We start from the raw sequence: 16,339 nt of genomic DNA on the forward strand, positions 1-16,339 counted from the left end.
GATTATCAGATGAAGTGTAAGACATAGATCATGTATAAGACTAATGACAAAGTTTGTTTTGAATGCTTCATTCTTTAATAGATTGAACTAGAAAGTCATATTGGAACTCACAAATATGTTAAAGAGAAGAACTATGCTTTCTGTCAGAATTAGGATCCCTGAAATCACGAAGAAACGTAAATAAAGTCACTGCTACAGCTGTTCTACGTTGACGTTGCTTCTGTAAGTTCCATTTGGTATGAAAAGTTTATAAGTAGTCTCTTTAATTAGATAAGAGGTACCATTTAGAAAAATGTATTTAATTATCGCATTAAATGAGTCGAATGGTCACATGCCAGCACAAGGAAAGACAATGAAGATGGACAAAGCAAACTTGTAAATTGGACTCAAAGTGTTACAATGATCATCTTCTCTAAACTACTATGTAAGAAGATTCAAAACTCAAGAAACATTACATAAGAGACGCGATATATAAAATTATACAAAAACACTCTCTGTAAATTTATTCTTTCTTGCAAACACTAAGTGCTCTATATTGGTTGTATAATGTTTAAGTAAGACAAACACAACATTTGTATAACATTCATAACCGTTGTTATAAGGTTGAGCTTGGAGATACTTGTTTGTAAAATAATCCTTATTTTGAGCCTAGAGAGGCTTGATTATAAGAGAATACTTGGTTGTTAAGCTTGGAGAGACTTGTTGTTAAAAGAATACTTGGATAGTTGTTTAAAGAGACAAGTCAAAGAATATTTAGGGTTGAACAAGAAGTGACTTGTTGAAAGAATACTTGTATATTCGTTCAAAGATAGTAGAATTCAATCTGGTTGGATTGAAAACTATGTTAGAAAAGATGGCCTAACCAAAAGGATCGGTGAATTGGTCTTTAAAAGTTTTTTGCGTAGCTTTCTTAGTTTTTAAAACTTTTTTAAATTTTTTTCCAAAGAAATGTGTTGACTTATAGCTTTTAGATAGGATATTAAGTTCCGATTTAATACAAGTCTAAATTCATTTAATTCTTAATGCTATGAACATGTCCAACAACACATATCAATAAACATGAAAACAGAAATGCAAGAATATGAATTCAAGTGTTGGGTAGAAAAGAATGCACAACCAATTTTATATTGGTTCAATCACATTCACTTGTGACCTACATCTAGTCCCCAATCAACTCAATTTAGATTTTCCACTAATCTTTAATGTCAAAAGTTTTACAATCACAATATCACATGCAATATATTTCTACACTATTAAAGAACCCACTTTTTGAACTCCAAGAAGCACTTACTTGTAGCACCCCACTACAAGATTCTCTCCTCTTAAGAAACCTACTTAAGATAACAACAAATACATAAAATTAAGGAATGAATTCACCTGATTTATAAAACAAATTAGAGAATGTAAATCAACCATGTAACTTAGCCTTTCATCCTATGAAGATGATGATCAACTCAATTCTTGAAACTTTCTTGAGGTTACCACAAAGGTCAATGAATCTTTTCTTAATAAGAGAAATGTGTTATAGAGAGTGTTTTCGTAAAATGATATCACAAAGATTCATGTCTCTTTGTTTAAGGTGTGAAAGATGATACCTATAAGTTTTTTGACTGAAATAATTGATTATTATGTTCTTAGTAATTCTGGAAATCAACCCAGAGCATTTTAATTGATTATTTTTACCAATAATCAATTATTCTAGAGACCTGTTTCTTAAATAATTAATTATTTTGATCAATAATCAATTATTACAACAATTTTTCCTCATGTAACTGAAATAACAAAGCAAATAATCGATTATTACTTGAAATAATCAATTATTTTAAGTGAAAACTTAATATCTTGATTTTTCATACCATTTCTTTTTACAAATCAATCTTAACAATTATCAAAGTCATCAATCATCATCTAAATAAAGATAAAATGTTAAGTTACTTACCAAGCATACAACATATAAGCAACAAAGCTTAAAACCATACAACACAAGATACAACTTGTACCCTTATTCATCAAGAGGCTCAAAAACATAAAATAAACTACAAGTTGTACCCTTATTTTATGTTTCGTTTCTTTTTTTTTTTTTTTTTTTTTTACTTATTTGTGCATTTGTAAAGATGATTGTATCATTATGATTATTACAAAATTGTGCATTTAATTTTCTATAATCTCTTTTACTAATCACCAATACATTCATTATATATATATATATATATATATATATATATATATATATATATATATATATAGTTTGTATCTATTTTTAGCGTATTTAAAAGTTTAAACTTTGTAAATTTGTCTCAAATAAATACTTATTCCAATTAAACAAGGTTATTGGTTTGATCTTTTAAATTTAAGTTATTTATATTTATTAGGTCTTCTCAATTTTTTGTTGTTTTCATTCCGGTCATCCCAAATTTTTGGTGTTTCATTTTGGTTGGCTTAAATTTTAGTCTTTATAATTTTATTGCTTTTTATATTTTTGGTCTCTATAATTTTTTTTGTTTTTTTCTATTATATTTAACGATCACAAAAGTGTGTGATCCATTATGATCAATACCCTTACAAAGAAAAAAATAATTATCTAAAGCTAAACATATAACATCTAGGCGAAACATGTAAAAATATAGACTAATCATGCATAAATATAGAAGTAGACAACTTAAAAAAAAATTCGAACATAAACTTTATACAACAACTCAAGTCCAAACACTACAATTAAGGTTAGATTGCTAGTTATAGTCTAACAAAAAAAAAAAAAAGATATCCCCTCAGACGATAAAGACAAAAATGAAATAAAAAAATTTATAGGTATAAAATTGAAAAATATAATTTAAAAAAGACTAAAATAAAAATTTCCCCATTTTGAGGGTCTAAAAATTTATTTAAGACGTTAGCATGCTCAACAAAAATTTGTGACTCAACAAGCTTACAACATCTGTTACCTAAAAATTCTAACTCACTTCATAGAGTTCTTTAAGTTCATACATTCTGATTACGTGATCAATGCGTCCTTGGAAGATAATGTGTTTTCTAGGATTTTGGCCTTCGAAATTGAAGGCTAACTCGATAAGTATACCCTTTCGCTAGGCATGAATGGATGCTCCATGCAATCTCCCATATCATCCAAGCTCCATAAACATCATGCAAACCATAAATTTGATTCTAAACAACTTAAATAAAACAAATCCAATATCAAAACTAACATGCATGTAACACTAATACATCAGGGACTTGCCCAAAATTTAGGTCTTGGTGCTTCCTCCCTAAAACTCCACAATTTCAACTAAAGTCATCATTAATTATTTCAACTCAAATTGTCACCAATGGACTAAACATTATAAATTATAACAAAAAAAAACTTAAATTAATCAAATAACAAGTTTTATTTATCTCAATTTTCTTCCAAGAAACAAAGAATTAAAGAAAAAGGGACAAAATCTTAAACCCTTAAAGTCAACTTTTCTCTACACCCTTGAGTTCTTCAAGCTTGAATCTCTGTTTTGGAGATTAATCTCATCATCGAGAAAAGATAGGCATGCTTGGTGAAGTCAGAAGAAGAAAATGTATTCCTTAACCCCAAAGTTTATCTCTCTAAAACTTCTCTCTAGAATTTAGAGAGATAAACTTATGAAGTTCATATTTTTTAAAGGCCTTTTATACCTTATCCTATTCTTGGTCAATCTTGACCCTAACTTAAACAACTCTTAACAACTTTGTTCTTAAGGATTCATTAAATCTTAAAAGCTCTATAAAACAACTAAAAAAATAATATAACAACTTAAAATACTACAAAACATCACAAATCATATAAGCATGCATAAAAGCAAAATACATACAATATTGTAGTACGAGCTAATATAATAATAACTTAGGTAATCCAAATTTTTTTACATGTATCATAATATAAAAAAATACTAATAATATAAATTTGTTAGCCTATTACATTTATTATAAATAGTATATATTTTAAGACATATCATTTATTCTTATTTATATTATTAGAGAAATAATTTGGACTAAATTAATGATTTGTGTTTGAATATGAAAGGTTGTTATAAGTTTCGGATATTTATTTATTTTTCAATGTTTGATTACTTATAGGCTTAAAAAAACTTTTATAATCATTTAGCTTGGCTTTAATTATTTAAAAAATGCTCTATTTAATTTGAATTTTAATCTTAAATTCAGATAATTTAAAATTAAGTTAAATAATTTTATATCGATATTATTTTTCATATTAATAAGATATTTTTTATTGTCTCAATTTTAAGTAAACAATTTTCACCAAAGAGTGTAGTAGGAAACACTTTTTTTAATATAATAAACCATTACATTTACAACACATGAATATATTAATATTAAAAATTTTCATAAAAAACACAAATACATGTTGATTTGAGGAATGTAAAGTTTGTTGAAGTTTAACGTTTTAAGCATTTTGGGAAAATTGACTTTACGATTAAAAATTTCTACTGAGACATAATTACTTGGCCAAAAATTACATTACAAGTTATAAAAATGTGAATCAATTATAAGATCTAGTGTGTGTTTAGAAAAAAAAGTTATATATTCAACATTCCCTACATTTCTTACTAAAATTTCTTTTATTATATGTAATTTTCATGCGAATTTTGTATAAAAATTCACAGGAAACTTTCCTACAATTTTTTGATGAAATTTTATCTTCACGTAATACCTTTGTGGATAATATATTTTTGTGAATTTTAAAATTTACAAGAAATTTTTTTACAAAATTTTTTTGCAACAAATTTTGCAAGGAAATTTCTTACATGAAAAAAAAAATCAAAAAAATTACTACAAAAAGTTTATTGCGAATTTAAAATTCAAAGGTAATTTTTGTGCAAATTCTATTAATAATTCTTCAACTTTCAAATGTTCACAATGAATTCATCCGAAACATTAAGAAATTTGCTTTCCCTCCTCCAACATATGATGCATAATCTTTTAAACTCTTAGATCATAGATTATAGGTATAATACTCAACTATATAAAATCAACTTGTCAGCTAAATATTGCCCCAACTTATATATTTTTTAGTTATTTTATTTTTAATCAATGTGAGACTTGAGGTTTTCTTTAAATATTAATTAGATCATGTCTTTAAAAAGAAAATTAGTTTATTATATTTATAAATAATTTAGTAAAATAATATTTATTAAGTAAATTCTTTTAATTTTAAAATTTTATAAATTACCATTAAATCAAAATTCATTATAATTAATTTATTATATTTATAAAATTTATATATTTAATTTAGTTAAAATAAAAAAAAAATACAAATTAATTATAATGATATATTTATAAATAATTTAATAAAACAACATTTTTAATTAAAAATATTTTAATTATTAAACTTATAAATTTAAACATTTTTTTTATTTTTCTTGCGAATTAAAATTGACAAGAAAATACGTAAGAAAAATTACGTGCAAAATTTTTCTATTATTTAATAAACATTATTTGTGAATTTATGTTTATAAGAAAACTTGCAAGAAAAAAAAAATTCTTACAATATTTTTTGTAAATTTTTATCATGAAAATTTTTTTTTATGATCATAAAAATTGTAGTAAAATTTACAAAATTTTCTTGTAAATTATTTTTCATAAAAAAATTTGCAAGAAATTTTTGTAAATTATTTTTCATAAATAAATTCATAAAAAGTTTTTGTAAAATTATTAATGTAAGAAAATTCATAAAAAAAATTATGCAAATATTTTTTTTTATAAAAAAATGACATTTTTCAAATATTAATTTGATTTAAAGTATTTACCATTTTACTTTTACATTTTATGAATTGGTAAGCCCTAACTTCCATCTACCCTAGTGGACAAAAAGCTTCGTATCTCAATGCCAAACAACTCTTATAAAATGAAATTCTAAAACACAAGAGAAAAATGCTGTTTAAAAATTTTTTCGGTAATCCAACTCTAAAAATTTTTAAAATAGTCTGCGTTTAAATATGAATAAAACTGATTTTCATTTAAAAGATAAAGACTAATGAAGAAAAAATTAAAAAGAAAAATATTGGAATATAAAATTGTATTTTGAAAATTATCATTAAATTAAAATTTATTTTCATTAATTTACTATATTTAATTTTTTTTTGTATATTTGATTAAAATAAATATTGAATTTACTTATCTTTTAAATTAAAATTATTTATAATGAGATATGAGATATTTATAAATAATTTAGTGAATTATTATATTATATATATATATATATTTATATTATATTTATAAAAGACATTCTATCAAAATCCAATTTTGTTAACAAGTTAATTTTTCAATTAACAAGTTAATTTTTCAAGGGTATTTATAATTATTATATATATACATATATATATATATATATATATATATATTTGATAGTAATATTATATATATATATATATTTACGTAAACATGAATAATTTAATTGAAATAATAGTTAACATTTTTATCGATTATCTACATTATTACATATTTAATAATTAATAATAAATACGTGACGGTTACGGTAACTAATTTGAAATGATGAACCAACTGTAAAAGTAGTTAATCTGTTATCAAGATTATCAAGATTTCAAGATTTGAGTTTTGACCGGTTATTCTAAATTTAAAGTATAAATATTAGATAGGAATGAACAATTTTTTTAAGAAGTTTACAATAGAGAGAATATTTCCTTCCCGCCAGGTTTATCTTTTTCATTCTCTCTCTATCGATTAAGCATTTGGCTCTTTCATCTTTCATTCTTTCTTATTTTTTCTATCTTCGTAATAGGCACACAATCAATCTCACTGTAATCAAATTGTCCCATTCTTTTGATTCACCAAGTTCTTCTGTTTGTGGTGAGTGTTATCATATTTTCTGCCATGTTTTTTCAGGAATGCTTAATCTTTCTTTAAAAATCTTTTAATTGTGCAATAGGGTGTCATTAAATTACCTATTAATTGCTGCTGCTTGTTAACTCGTTATTAACGATCTTATTTTATTTTGTAATCATATTTACTTTATCAGTTTCTTGTTATTCTTGATATATTTTTTATATAAAAATGCAATTTTTATCTGTTTGAGAACTTATAAGTAATTACTATCATGGTTAAAAATGAGTTCTTTAGTACTTTTTTTTGGTAAAGATATTATTTATGTAAATGCTTTTTCAGTATGGACTCAAAATTTTCTCTCTCTTGTTTTCTTTCCTACGAGACAAATAGAGGATAATAGTTTACATATTTAGGGTTTAGGGTCTAATTATAGAGGGTAAAATATTGAAGTTTAATTTCTATGTATTGTGAAAAAAGTTTACATAGCCAAGAAATCATAATTTTTATGTATTATTATGTCTCTAGGTAGTTGTTATCGATACATATTTTGGGAACTTCAAATATGCCGGGTCTTCGTGGATCTGTGATCTGGAGAGATGTTAGCCCTGAAGAAGTTATACAGGTAATTAAGCTAGAAACTTTCCATAATTTTTTCTATGGATTTTAAGGATGTAATCATAATTTTTTTCTGACTAATTCTAACTTATTTTAAGATTATAATCGTTTAATGGATTTCTCTTGCTGGTTAATTTTCTCTGTTACATGTTATATATAATTATTAATATGTGGTTAATTGTGTCATGAGTTTACTGAAATGCCCAAAATGTGGTTAATTCATCTCACAAGTGATTAATAATGTTTATTAAAATGTCTAATAGTTGTTAAATTTATCTTATGAATAGTCAATGTTAACCAGGTCAATAATTATATAAAATTATATTAATTTATTTCTATTCACATATGAAATGAAATTAATCACAAGAGATTCACAGTTTTGTTCATTCTCCCTTCAAATCTCACCCAAGAGGATGAAGACTCTCCCATAGAGAGATTGGTAACCTTAACTTTTTCTTTGGTTGCTTAATTGCAGGTGCACATTTTGATAGAGCGCGGTCTCAGACGATATTTGACTAAGGAAGAAATTGTGCAGAAGTTAAGAGATGAAGATGAAATAGATCCTGAACTCACCAAAATAGGTAGCCAAAACTTTTGTTATGTAGCATACGCATGTTTTTCTTTATTCTTGTGCTAAAGTTGAAAGATCTTGACTCTGGATGTGTTCATTTCATATATATTTGAGCATAGTCTTGGTGATTGGCTTCAAAAACAATGATTTGATGTTGTATAAATATGCTTTCAGTTTGGGCAAAGCTAGAGGAAGAAAACGAAGGGTATTTTCAAGGTTATTATGCAACCTTGAGTTCGCTGGAACAAGAGAGGCAATCAAGGGGTTCAACTGCAAGCACATCTCTCCCTAATGGAAGTGCATCACGACCCAACTCTAACGGATCATCTGCTACCTCTAATGGATCATCTGCTACATCTAATGGATCACATAACCTTCCAGCTTCATCACAACCTCACTCCAACAATATTCCTCGTAATCCATAAAATCATTAGATAGTATATCAAAAACATTATGCGTCAATTTTTCATTCATAATGGTCACTTGGTATCCTTGACCATTCTCCAACTATACAAAACCCTTTCCTGAATAAAGTCATTGGATCTTAATTGGTTTACAATCTCTATTGTGCTTCTCTGCTGCACTATGCATGGCCAATGCATTTCCTCAAAGGGTCACGACGTGAATGTCCAATGCAGTTGCAGTTCCAAACACAAGCTAACTTGCACAAACAATGGGAAATCAACTATCATAGAAAAATGACTAAACAATTGAGATGAGAAATTAAAAATTGTGTAGAATTTTAGGTTGCTACATATATCATATTCTAGGATTTAAGCCGCAAAACTTCATCCAAACAATTCTTCAATAATCTCATAGAGGGCTGAGTAGGATCCGAAACCACTTGATATAACACCTATCATAATTGTGAAGCAAAGTGCTATGTGTAGAAATAATTGAGGAAAAATTGAGTCACATTGGAGGTAATCATAATTATAGAAAAGCACTAAAAGCTTGAAAAGATTTCGTCCTGTAACAAAAATATCTCATGGTCTAGAATTGCTACATAATCGAATTGTGTATCGTTTTCCTTTCTATTCTTTTAGTTGCATTGAATCAACATGGTATGATTACAAAGCCTTGACTCGTTGAGTATTACTATTAAGAGGTAACCATTATACCTGAAAGAGTGTGATTCTGCCACCCCCTCTAAGACACGGGTCCTCAGCAGTTCCACTTTCAAACAATCCTCAGGACCAGCATTGAATTTTCTTATTATATTTTGATTTCTTAGTAAGACAATTTAAATTGAAATCATCGCTCCTGAGTTGTTTTGTTCACCCTCCCTTTAAATCTTACAGGTGCACATTTTGATAGAGTATTGTCTGTTACTAAATATGAATAAGGAAGAAATTAACTATCCAAGTGTTAAAAGATCAAGCAAAAATAGAACCTGATTTCACCAAACTAGGTAAGAAAACTTCTGTTCTGTAGCACTGGCATGCTTCTTTACCTCCTCTCCCCTCGACTTTTGGAATGGTTAGTATCATCATTTTCTAGGTGTTTATTTGTCATATTAATCATCTTGTTCATGTTCTATCCGAACCAACAACTTACTGATAATTTTGTATTAAACATTTTTATAAATCGAAATTCAATTTTTTTTAATATATATTTGAGCATAGTCTTTGTGACTAACATATTGGCTTCAAAAACCAACAATCATGCAACATGCATCATTTGGAGTTCTATAAACATACTCCCATGTTTTTTCCCTCATTTTTCAATTTTGCAAAAGCTTAAGGAAGAAAGCAAAGGGTTTTTTCTTTAAGATTATTAGGCAACTTTGGGGTTGGTGAAAATGTAGCCATTGAACACATTATTAGAAGAAGAGAGGCAATTAATGGGCTAAAGTGCATTTCCATCACACCTACCTTTGATGGGCCACATAACTATGTAGCTTTATCACAACCTTGCACTAAGAAAAAATAAATTTCTAAGGTTAAATTCTTTGAAAGTTTTCATAACTTCTAATTTAAAGATTTTCTTGCTTAACGATATATAAAACTGCATATTTAATTGCTCATATTAGAGAAAGGTTGTGATAAAACTGCATAGTTATATGACTATTCAAAGGTAGGGTGTGATGAAATTTCACTTGAGTCCCTTAATTGCCTCTCTTCTTGCAACAATGTGTTCAATTGCTGCTTTTCTTCCAACACCAAGCTAAGGTTGCATAATAATCTTTAAAAAAAAACGCTTTGTTTTCTTCCTCAAGTGTTTTCCAAATTGAAAAAAATGAGGAAAGAAAACCTGGGAATATATTTATACAACACCAAATGATGGGTGCAAGGTGGCTTTTGAAGCCAATGACCACCACTGCTATGCTAAAATATATATTAAAAAGACGCTAAATTTAACACATCCAGAATTAATAATCCGAACCTGTAGTTTAAACTTTAAACACAAGGTTTAAAATTAATGGAAACTTAGGATTGAAGTGAAAAAAATGGGTCTATTTAGATTATCAAACACCTATAATTAGAAGATCTTTTCATAATTTTCACTCTTTATGTCACTATTATAGAAATTTTAATACAATATTTTAAAAAATTTATTGAGAATTAGAGATGATAATAGGTCAATCTGTCAAATCTTAAATATGGATTTATGACTTGATCTATTTAAGACTAATCATACTTATTTAATAAAAATTTCAAATTTAGACTTTTAAAAGAAAGTCTATCAATCAATCTATCTATTTATAATATAGAAGCTGAGCTAAACGCTATTATACTAACACGGTGGTAAAATACCAATTTCACATGTTGCTACATCAACATATTTACTTATGTGTCAATTTCTCTATATTTTCATCTTTTATTATATTTCCTCTTTATCATTTATATTACAATTTTTTTTATGCATTTTATTCAATCCACCTCTCACAATTCTATTGTCTTTACATTTTTATCTTCTATTATATTTCCTCTTTATCCTTTATATTACATATTTGCTATGCATTCTATTTAATCTATCCATCACTTTTCTATTATCTAACTCTCATCTCATTGTAATCATCAACAAAATTAAAAAGAACTATTTTTCTTCTATTATCAAATTCTCTACAATTCTATTTACTATTATTATATTATATCTCCCTCCCACTTTTTATATTACATGTTCATACTCTATCTAATCCATATCTCACACTCTATTATTTAATTCTCATTTCACACTACAATGTGCATCGGAAATACAAGGTAATCTCATAAATGTCACAAACAATGGGAAATCGACTATCATAGAAAAATGACTAAACAATTGAGATGAGAAATTAAAAATTGTGTAGAATTGTAGGTGCGCTAGACTTTGGTTGCTACATATCTCATAGTCTAGGATTTAAGCCACAAAACTTCATCGAAACAATTCTTCAATTATCTCAGAGAGGGCTGAGAATGATCCGAAACCACTTGACATAACACCTACTGTAATAATTGTAACACAAAGTGCTATCTGTTGAAATAAGGGGGAAAATTTGAGTCACATTGGAGGTAATCATAAATACAGAACAAGCACTAAAAGCTTGAAAAGATTTGGTCCTGTAACAAAAAATATCACATGGTCTAGCTTTGCTACGTAATCGAAGTGTATCCTGTTTTAAATTTTTAATGATATCAGCACGTTACGATTCAAAATTCTTCAGTTTGATTTTCTTTCTTTATTCATTTTCCTGTGTATTCTTTAAGTTGCATTGAATCAACATGGTATGTTTACAAAGCCTTGAGTATGACAATGAAGTGGTAATCATCATACCTGAAAGCGTGTGATTCTGCCACCCCTTATGCTTAGCAAACCAGCCGATCAAGGGAAGAATCAAGGACTGCATCTGCATCTGCATCAAAGGATAAACATATAATCACTGAATGTTGTGTCTAGTGCCTTAGTCCTTTAGGAGAGAAAAAAGAGGAGCTTAAAGGAACTTACAATACAAACAATGTGGGTAAAGGTCCCTGCTCAAGAAAGTTTTGTTGGGTGAAGGTGACCCACAAGGGCTTTTGGCCACTGAGCGAGGGGACCCACAAGAGCTTTTGGCTGCTGAGTGGGGGAATCTCTTAAGGCTCCTTCAATGAAACCCTGTTCCTGAAAAACCCAAAGTTAAGATACTTGTGATGATATGTTGTGTTGTTTTATGATTTGAATTAGTTACTTTAAGATGTATAATGTTGAATGATGATGGTTTAAGATGAATTGAGGTGAATGGTGTTGATTATTCTATGTTGCTTAAGAGAAAATGTGGTAAAATTGTGAGTTGCTTTTAAACTAAATTTTGTAAAATAGATGAATCTATTATATGTTGTAAAATAGATGAATCAAAATTAAATTTTATTGGCTGAGTTGTTGAGATATAGTAAAATGTTGAATTGTTTGAGTTGTTGGGATAGTATAATCTTCATTATGCTTTGTTTTCATGTAATTTCATAAAGAACTTTATGTTTTAAGTAAGTTTTGATAAATACGAATTATTTTATATATTTTTTTAACTTTATATTTATATATCATGTTATAGGAATATTTAAGGACTATTTGTATGAGAATCCCATGTTAGTTGATTTAAGTTTTCTAGTATATTGTATGTCATTATGTTATGCCAAGTGTAATTCATGAATCAAATTGTTATATAATTACTCATGTCATTATCTTGTCTTTAAATTTAAATTAATAAAATAATTATTCAAGCTCTTTCATTAAGTTTCTCATCCAAATTACATTTTGTAAATTCAAAAAACTTGATAAGAAGGAGAAACGCATTAAAGGTTACTAGTCAAGTTCTTTTATAGAAATTAGTGATCAATAAAATTAATAGATGTTTCGTATTAATAACATAATTATCAAAAAAAAAATTATTTAATAATTTTAGTTAAAAATCAATTAATCTACTAAAACAATATTTATAGTATATTTTTTATTTTATAAAATTTGGGTTCATGGTCCACGAATGGCCCACTTGATATTCAGGTCCACGAATGGCCCACTTGATATTCAGGTCCACGGTTAAATTCTCCAAATATAAATAAGTTAGGAATGCACAATTTATGAAAGAAGTTCACATAAAGAGAATATTTCGTTCCCGCCAGGTTTGTCTTTTTTATTTTCTGTGTCAGTCTTTTTTGTTTTTCTGTTTTGGAAATCAATCTCATCGTGACCAAATTGTCAGGTTCTTGCGATTCACCAAGTTCTTCGGTTTGTGGTAAGAGCCATCGTTTTTTATGCCATTTTTTATTTTCGTTTGATGAATGCTTAATCCAAGTTTTAAATTCTTTAAATTGTGCGACAGTTAGTCTTTAAATTAGGCAACTTACGTTCAAAGCAATAGCAAATCATTAATTATCAGTTTCTTGTTATTCTTGATATTTGAGATATACTTCATAATGCAATTTTTATGTTTGAGAACTAATCAGTAATGACTATCACGGTTAAAAATGGGTTCTTTAGTATCTTTAGCATAATTTTCAATTTTGATATTATTCATGAATTTTTCTGTTTGAGATTTTTTTTAACCAGCCAAATTACTCTGAGTAAAGATCTGCTCAATTTGGATTTGCACATATAGAACAAATATTACAATACTATATCTTTTTATTATAATTTTTTTTTCTTAATATTTTTTTTTATGTTTTCTGTAAAATATATGATATGATGGAAGTGATCATGGTAGATATATTATCAATTGATTTTTTTCTAATACTAATGGGTACAAGTTGTACCATAAGCAATATTACAAAATGTATAAAGGATACATGAAGTCCCCTATTTTAGTATCATGCTTAAATAGAGGGTAAAGATTAGAGGGTAAAAGATTAAAAGTTTAATTTCTGTGTATTCTGAACAAATTTACATTTACATGTACATCATCCATTAATCACAAATCGTGAACATTAATTATTTTTAATGTATTATTATGTGTCTAGGTAGTTGTTAGCAATACATATTTTGGGAACTTCTAGTATGCCGGGTGTGCCGAATGTGCCGGGTGTGCGTAGATCTGAGAACTGGAGTCCTGTTGATATTAGGCATCTGGTAATTAAGCTAAATCTCTCTCCCTCCCTCCCTCTCTTGATGTATTTTAAGGTTGAGATAATGTTTGCATAAATAATTTGTTTAGTTATTTTATCGTTATAATTGTTTAATGGATACCTCTTGATTAATTTTCACTAGCATATGGGATTAACTATATATATAAAACTGATTTTGTTTCTAAACATGATTATTTATATAACTGTTAACAGTGGGTTAATTGTGTCATGAGTTTATTGAAATGTCCAGAATGTGGTTGACTTCACCTCACAAGTGATTAACAATGTTATTATATTATTAAAACGTCTTTTAATTTAACTTATAAATAGTTAATATTAACCACGTCAATAATGACATAAAATTTTATAAATTTATTTTAACCACTTATGAAATGAAATCAATCACATTTTTATACATAATTATCTATCTCCTCTGAGGGATGCTAGATTGACAAACCCAATTCCTGAGGGATGTTAATCAGTTTTTGGAAATTATCAAGACTTGATAAGTTTACCAAAGGATCGCGATATGCTTTTTTTTCTTAGTATACTTTGATTTCTCAGTAAGTCAATTTAAGTTGAAATCGTCACTGCTGAGTTGTTACTATCCCTTCAAATCTCACTCAAGAGGATCAAGACACTCACAGAGAGAGATTGCTAACCATTACTTTTTGTTTGCTTGCTTAATTACAGGTGGTAGTTTACATAGAGCGCTGTCTGGAACTATACATAAATAAGGAAAACATTGTGCAAGCGCTAGAAGATCAAGCAGATATAGCACCTGCATTCACCGAACTAGGTATCGAAAACTTTTGTTCTGTAACACTGGCATATTTTATTTTCCCTTTTATTTTGTTCCACCCTCGTTTTGCTAGACATTTGGTTTGTCTATGGTATCCAACACAACTTAAAATTTTAGTTGATTTACTATCCCTTTTAAATGTTAAACTTAATGCTTTGAATAGAACATTCCTGAAATCCGTTAAGCTTTGAAGTATAGGGTTTAGTTATAGTATAGCTATCATATTCTATGAGCTGCTTTTAATAACGGGGCAAGGACAACATTGGGGGAAAGAAATAAATTTCATTTTAAAGGGAACATCCTTTCTCATAAATTGGAAATCATATAATCCCTTTAGTTGTATTTTCCTCTAATTCCCGTAGCAGTATTTTGTATTTAGTCTTTTAAAATATGAAGAAAACATTCAGTTTCTGTCTTAGATTTTGTAATTAACCCGGAGGATTTAGCACATTGCTTGGACATAATTATGGAGTTTATGGCATCAATGCAACAAAACAAAATTGTTTCCCCCTTGAGAAAGGGTTCTTAGGAGCATATAGTCATTTGGCCAAATTGTTTGTTCACAAAATTTTACATTATCCTTTTGTGTATATTGTCATTCCTATTTTCCCATTAATTTTGAACTGTGTTTAAGCTACGACTTATGCTAATTAATTCTGAATGTGTTTAATTTTGCGTTTTCTTAATATATATTGAGCTTAGTGTTGGTGATTGGCATGTTAGATTCAAAAACCAACAAGTTTTGTAAATATGTTTCCAAGTTTCTTTCCTCATTTTTCAGTTTTGGAAGAGCTTGAGAAAGAAAACAAAGAGTTTTTTGAAAATTATTATGCAGTCTTGGCGTCGCGGGAAGAACGGAGGCAATTAATGGGCTCAAGCGCAACTGCAAACTCATCACACCCCACCTTAGATTTGTTAAGTAACCATGCAGTTTTATCAAATGGCCCACAAGCTTTGTTACAACCTCACTCTAATGGGTGGTTAACCGGAAGTGCATCACATAACCATGCAGTTTCAACACAACCTAACTCTAACGGGCACTTAACTACAACGACATCATCTACTAATGGATCACATAACCCTGCAGTTTTATCACAACCTGACTCTAATGGGGGCATAATCGGAAGTGCATCACATCCCAATTCTAATGGGGGCTTAACTACAACGACATCATCTACTACCTCTCATGGATCACATGACCTTCCAGCTTCATCACAACCTGACTCCAACATGCCACATATTCCATAAAATCATTGCTAGCAGAGGCAAGATCATCACTATTCTTCAAGAGCGTGTTTCTTTGAAAAACATTATGCATCAATTTTTCATTCATAATGGTCACTTGGTATTCTTGACCATTCTCCAACTATACAAAACCCTTTCTTAAATATAGTCATTGAATCTTGGTTTACAATCTCTATTGTGGTTCTCTGCTACACTATGTACGATTAACTACATGTTTGGAACCGCATTTCCTCAAAGAATAACACGCGTTAGATGAGAAGA

At 28.1% G+C, this 16,339-nt stretch overlaps 2 protein-coding genes across 4 annotated transcripts; both read left to right on the forward strand.

The window, feature by feature from the left end:
- The first annotated feature begins 6,648 nt into the window (after positions 1-6,648).
- LOC109810161 (uncharacterized) lies at positions 6,649-8,588 on the forward strand. The gene is made up of 5 exons (XM_020373554.3): positions 6,649-6,697; positions 6,785-6,852; positions 7,354-7,450; positions 7,919-8,024; positions 8,189-8,588. The coding sequence occupies exons 3-5, from the start codon at positions 7,391-7,393 to the stop codon at positions 8,437-8,439; spliced, it is 417 nt and encodes a 138-aa protein (XP_020229143.1). The 5' UTR covers positions 6,649-6,697; positions 6,785-6,852; positions 7,354-7,390; the 3' UTR covers positions 8,440-8,588.
- Positions 8,589-13,009: 4,421 nt separating this feature from the next.
- Positions 13,010-16,247, forward strand: LOC109810240 (uncharacterized). Of its 3 annotated transcripts, none has more exons than XM_083060474.1 (5): positions 13,010-13,092; positions 13,173-13,205; positions 13,927-14,035; positions 14,725-14,830; positions 15,615-16,247. In XM_083060474.1, exons 3-5 carry the CDS (start codon positions 13,964-13,966, stop codon positions 16,079-16,081), a joined length of 645 nt encoding a protein of 214 aa, XP_082916600.1. In that variant the 5' UTR covers positions 13,010-13,092; positions 13,173-13,205; positions 13,927-13,963; the 3' UTR covers positions 16,082-16,247. The 3 variants fall into 3 exon arrangements, with proteins under 3 accessions (XP_082916600.1, XP_029129580.2, XP_082916599.1); XM_029273747.2 differs by having other exon boundaries at positions 13,036-13,092; positions 13,931-14,035; XM_083060473.1 differs by having other exon boundaries at positions 13,036-13,092; positions 13,931-14,035; positions 15,669-16,247.
- Positions 16,248-16,339: the final 92 nt, after the last annotated feature.

The sequence above is a fragment of the Cajanus cajan genome, chromosome 7, assembly GCF_000230855.2.
Source record: "Cajanus cajan strain Asha chromosome 7, NIPB_CcT2T_4, whole genome shotgun sequence".
NCBI classification, from domain to species: Eukaryota; Viridiplantae; Streptophyta; class Magnoliopsida; order Fabales; family Fabaceae; genus Cajanus; species Cajanus cajan.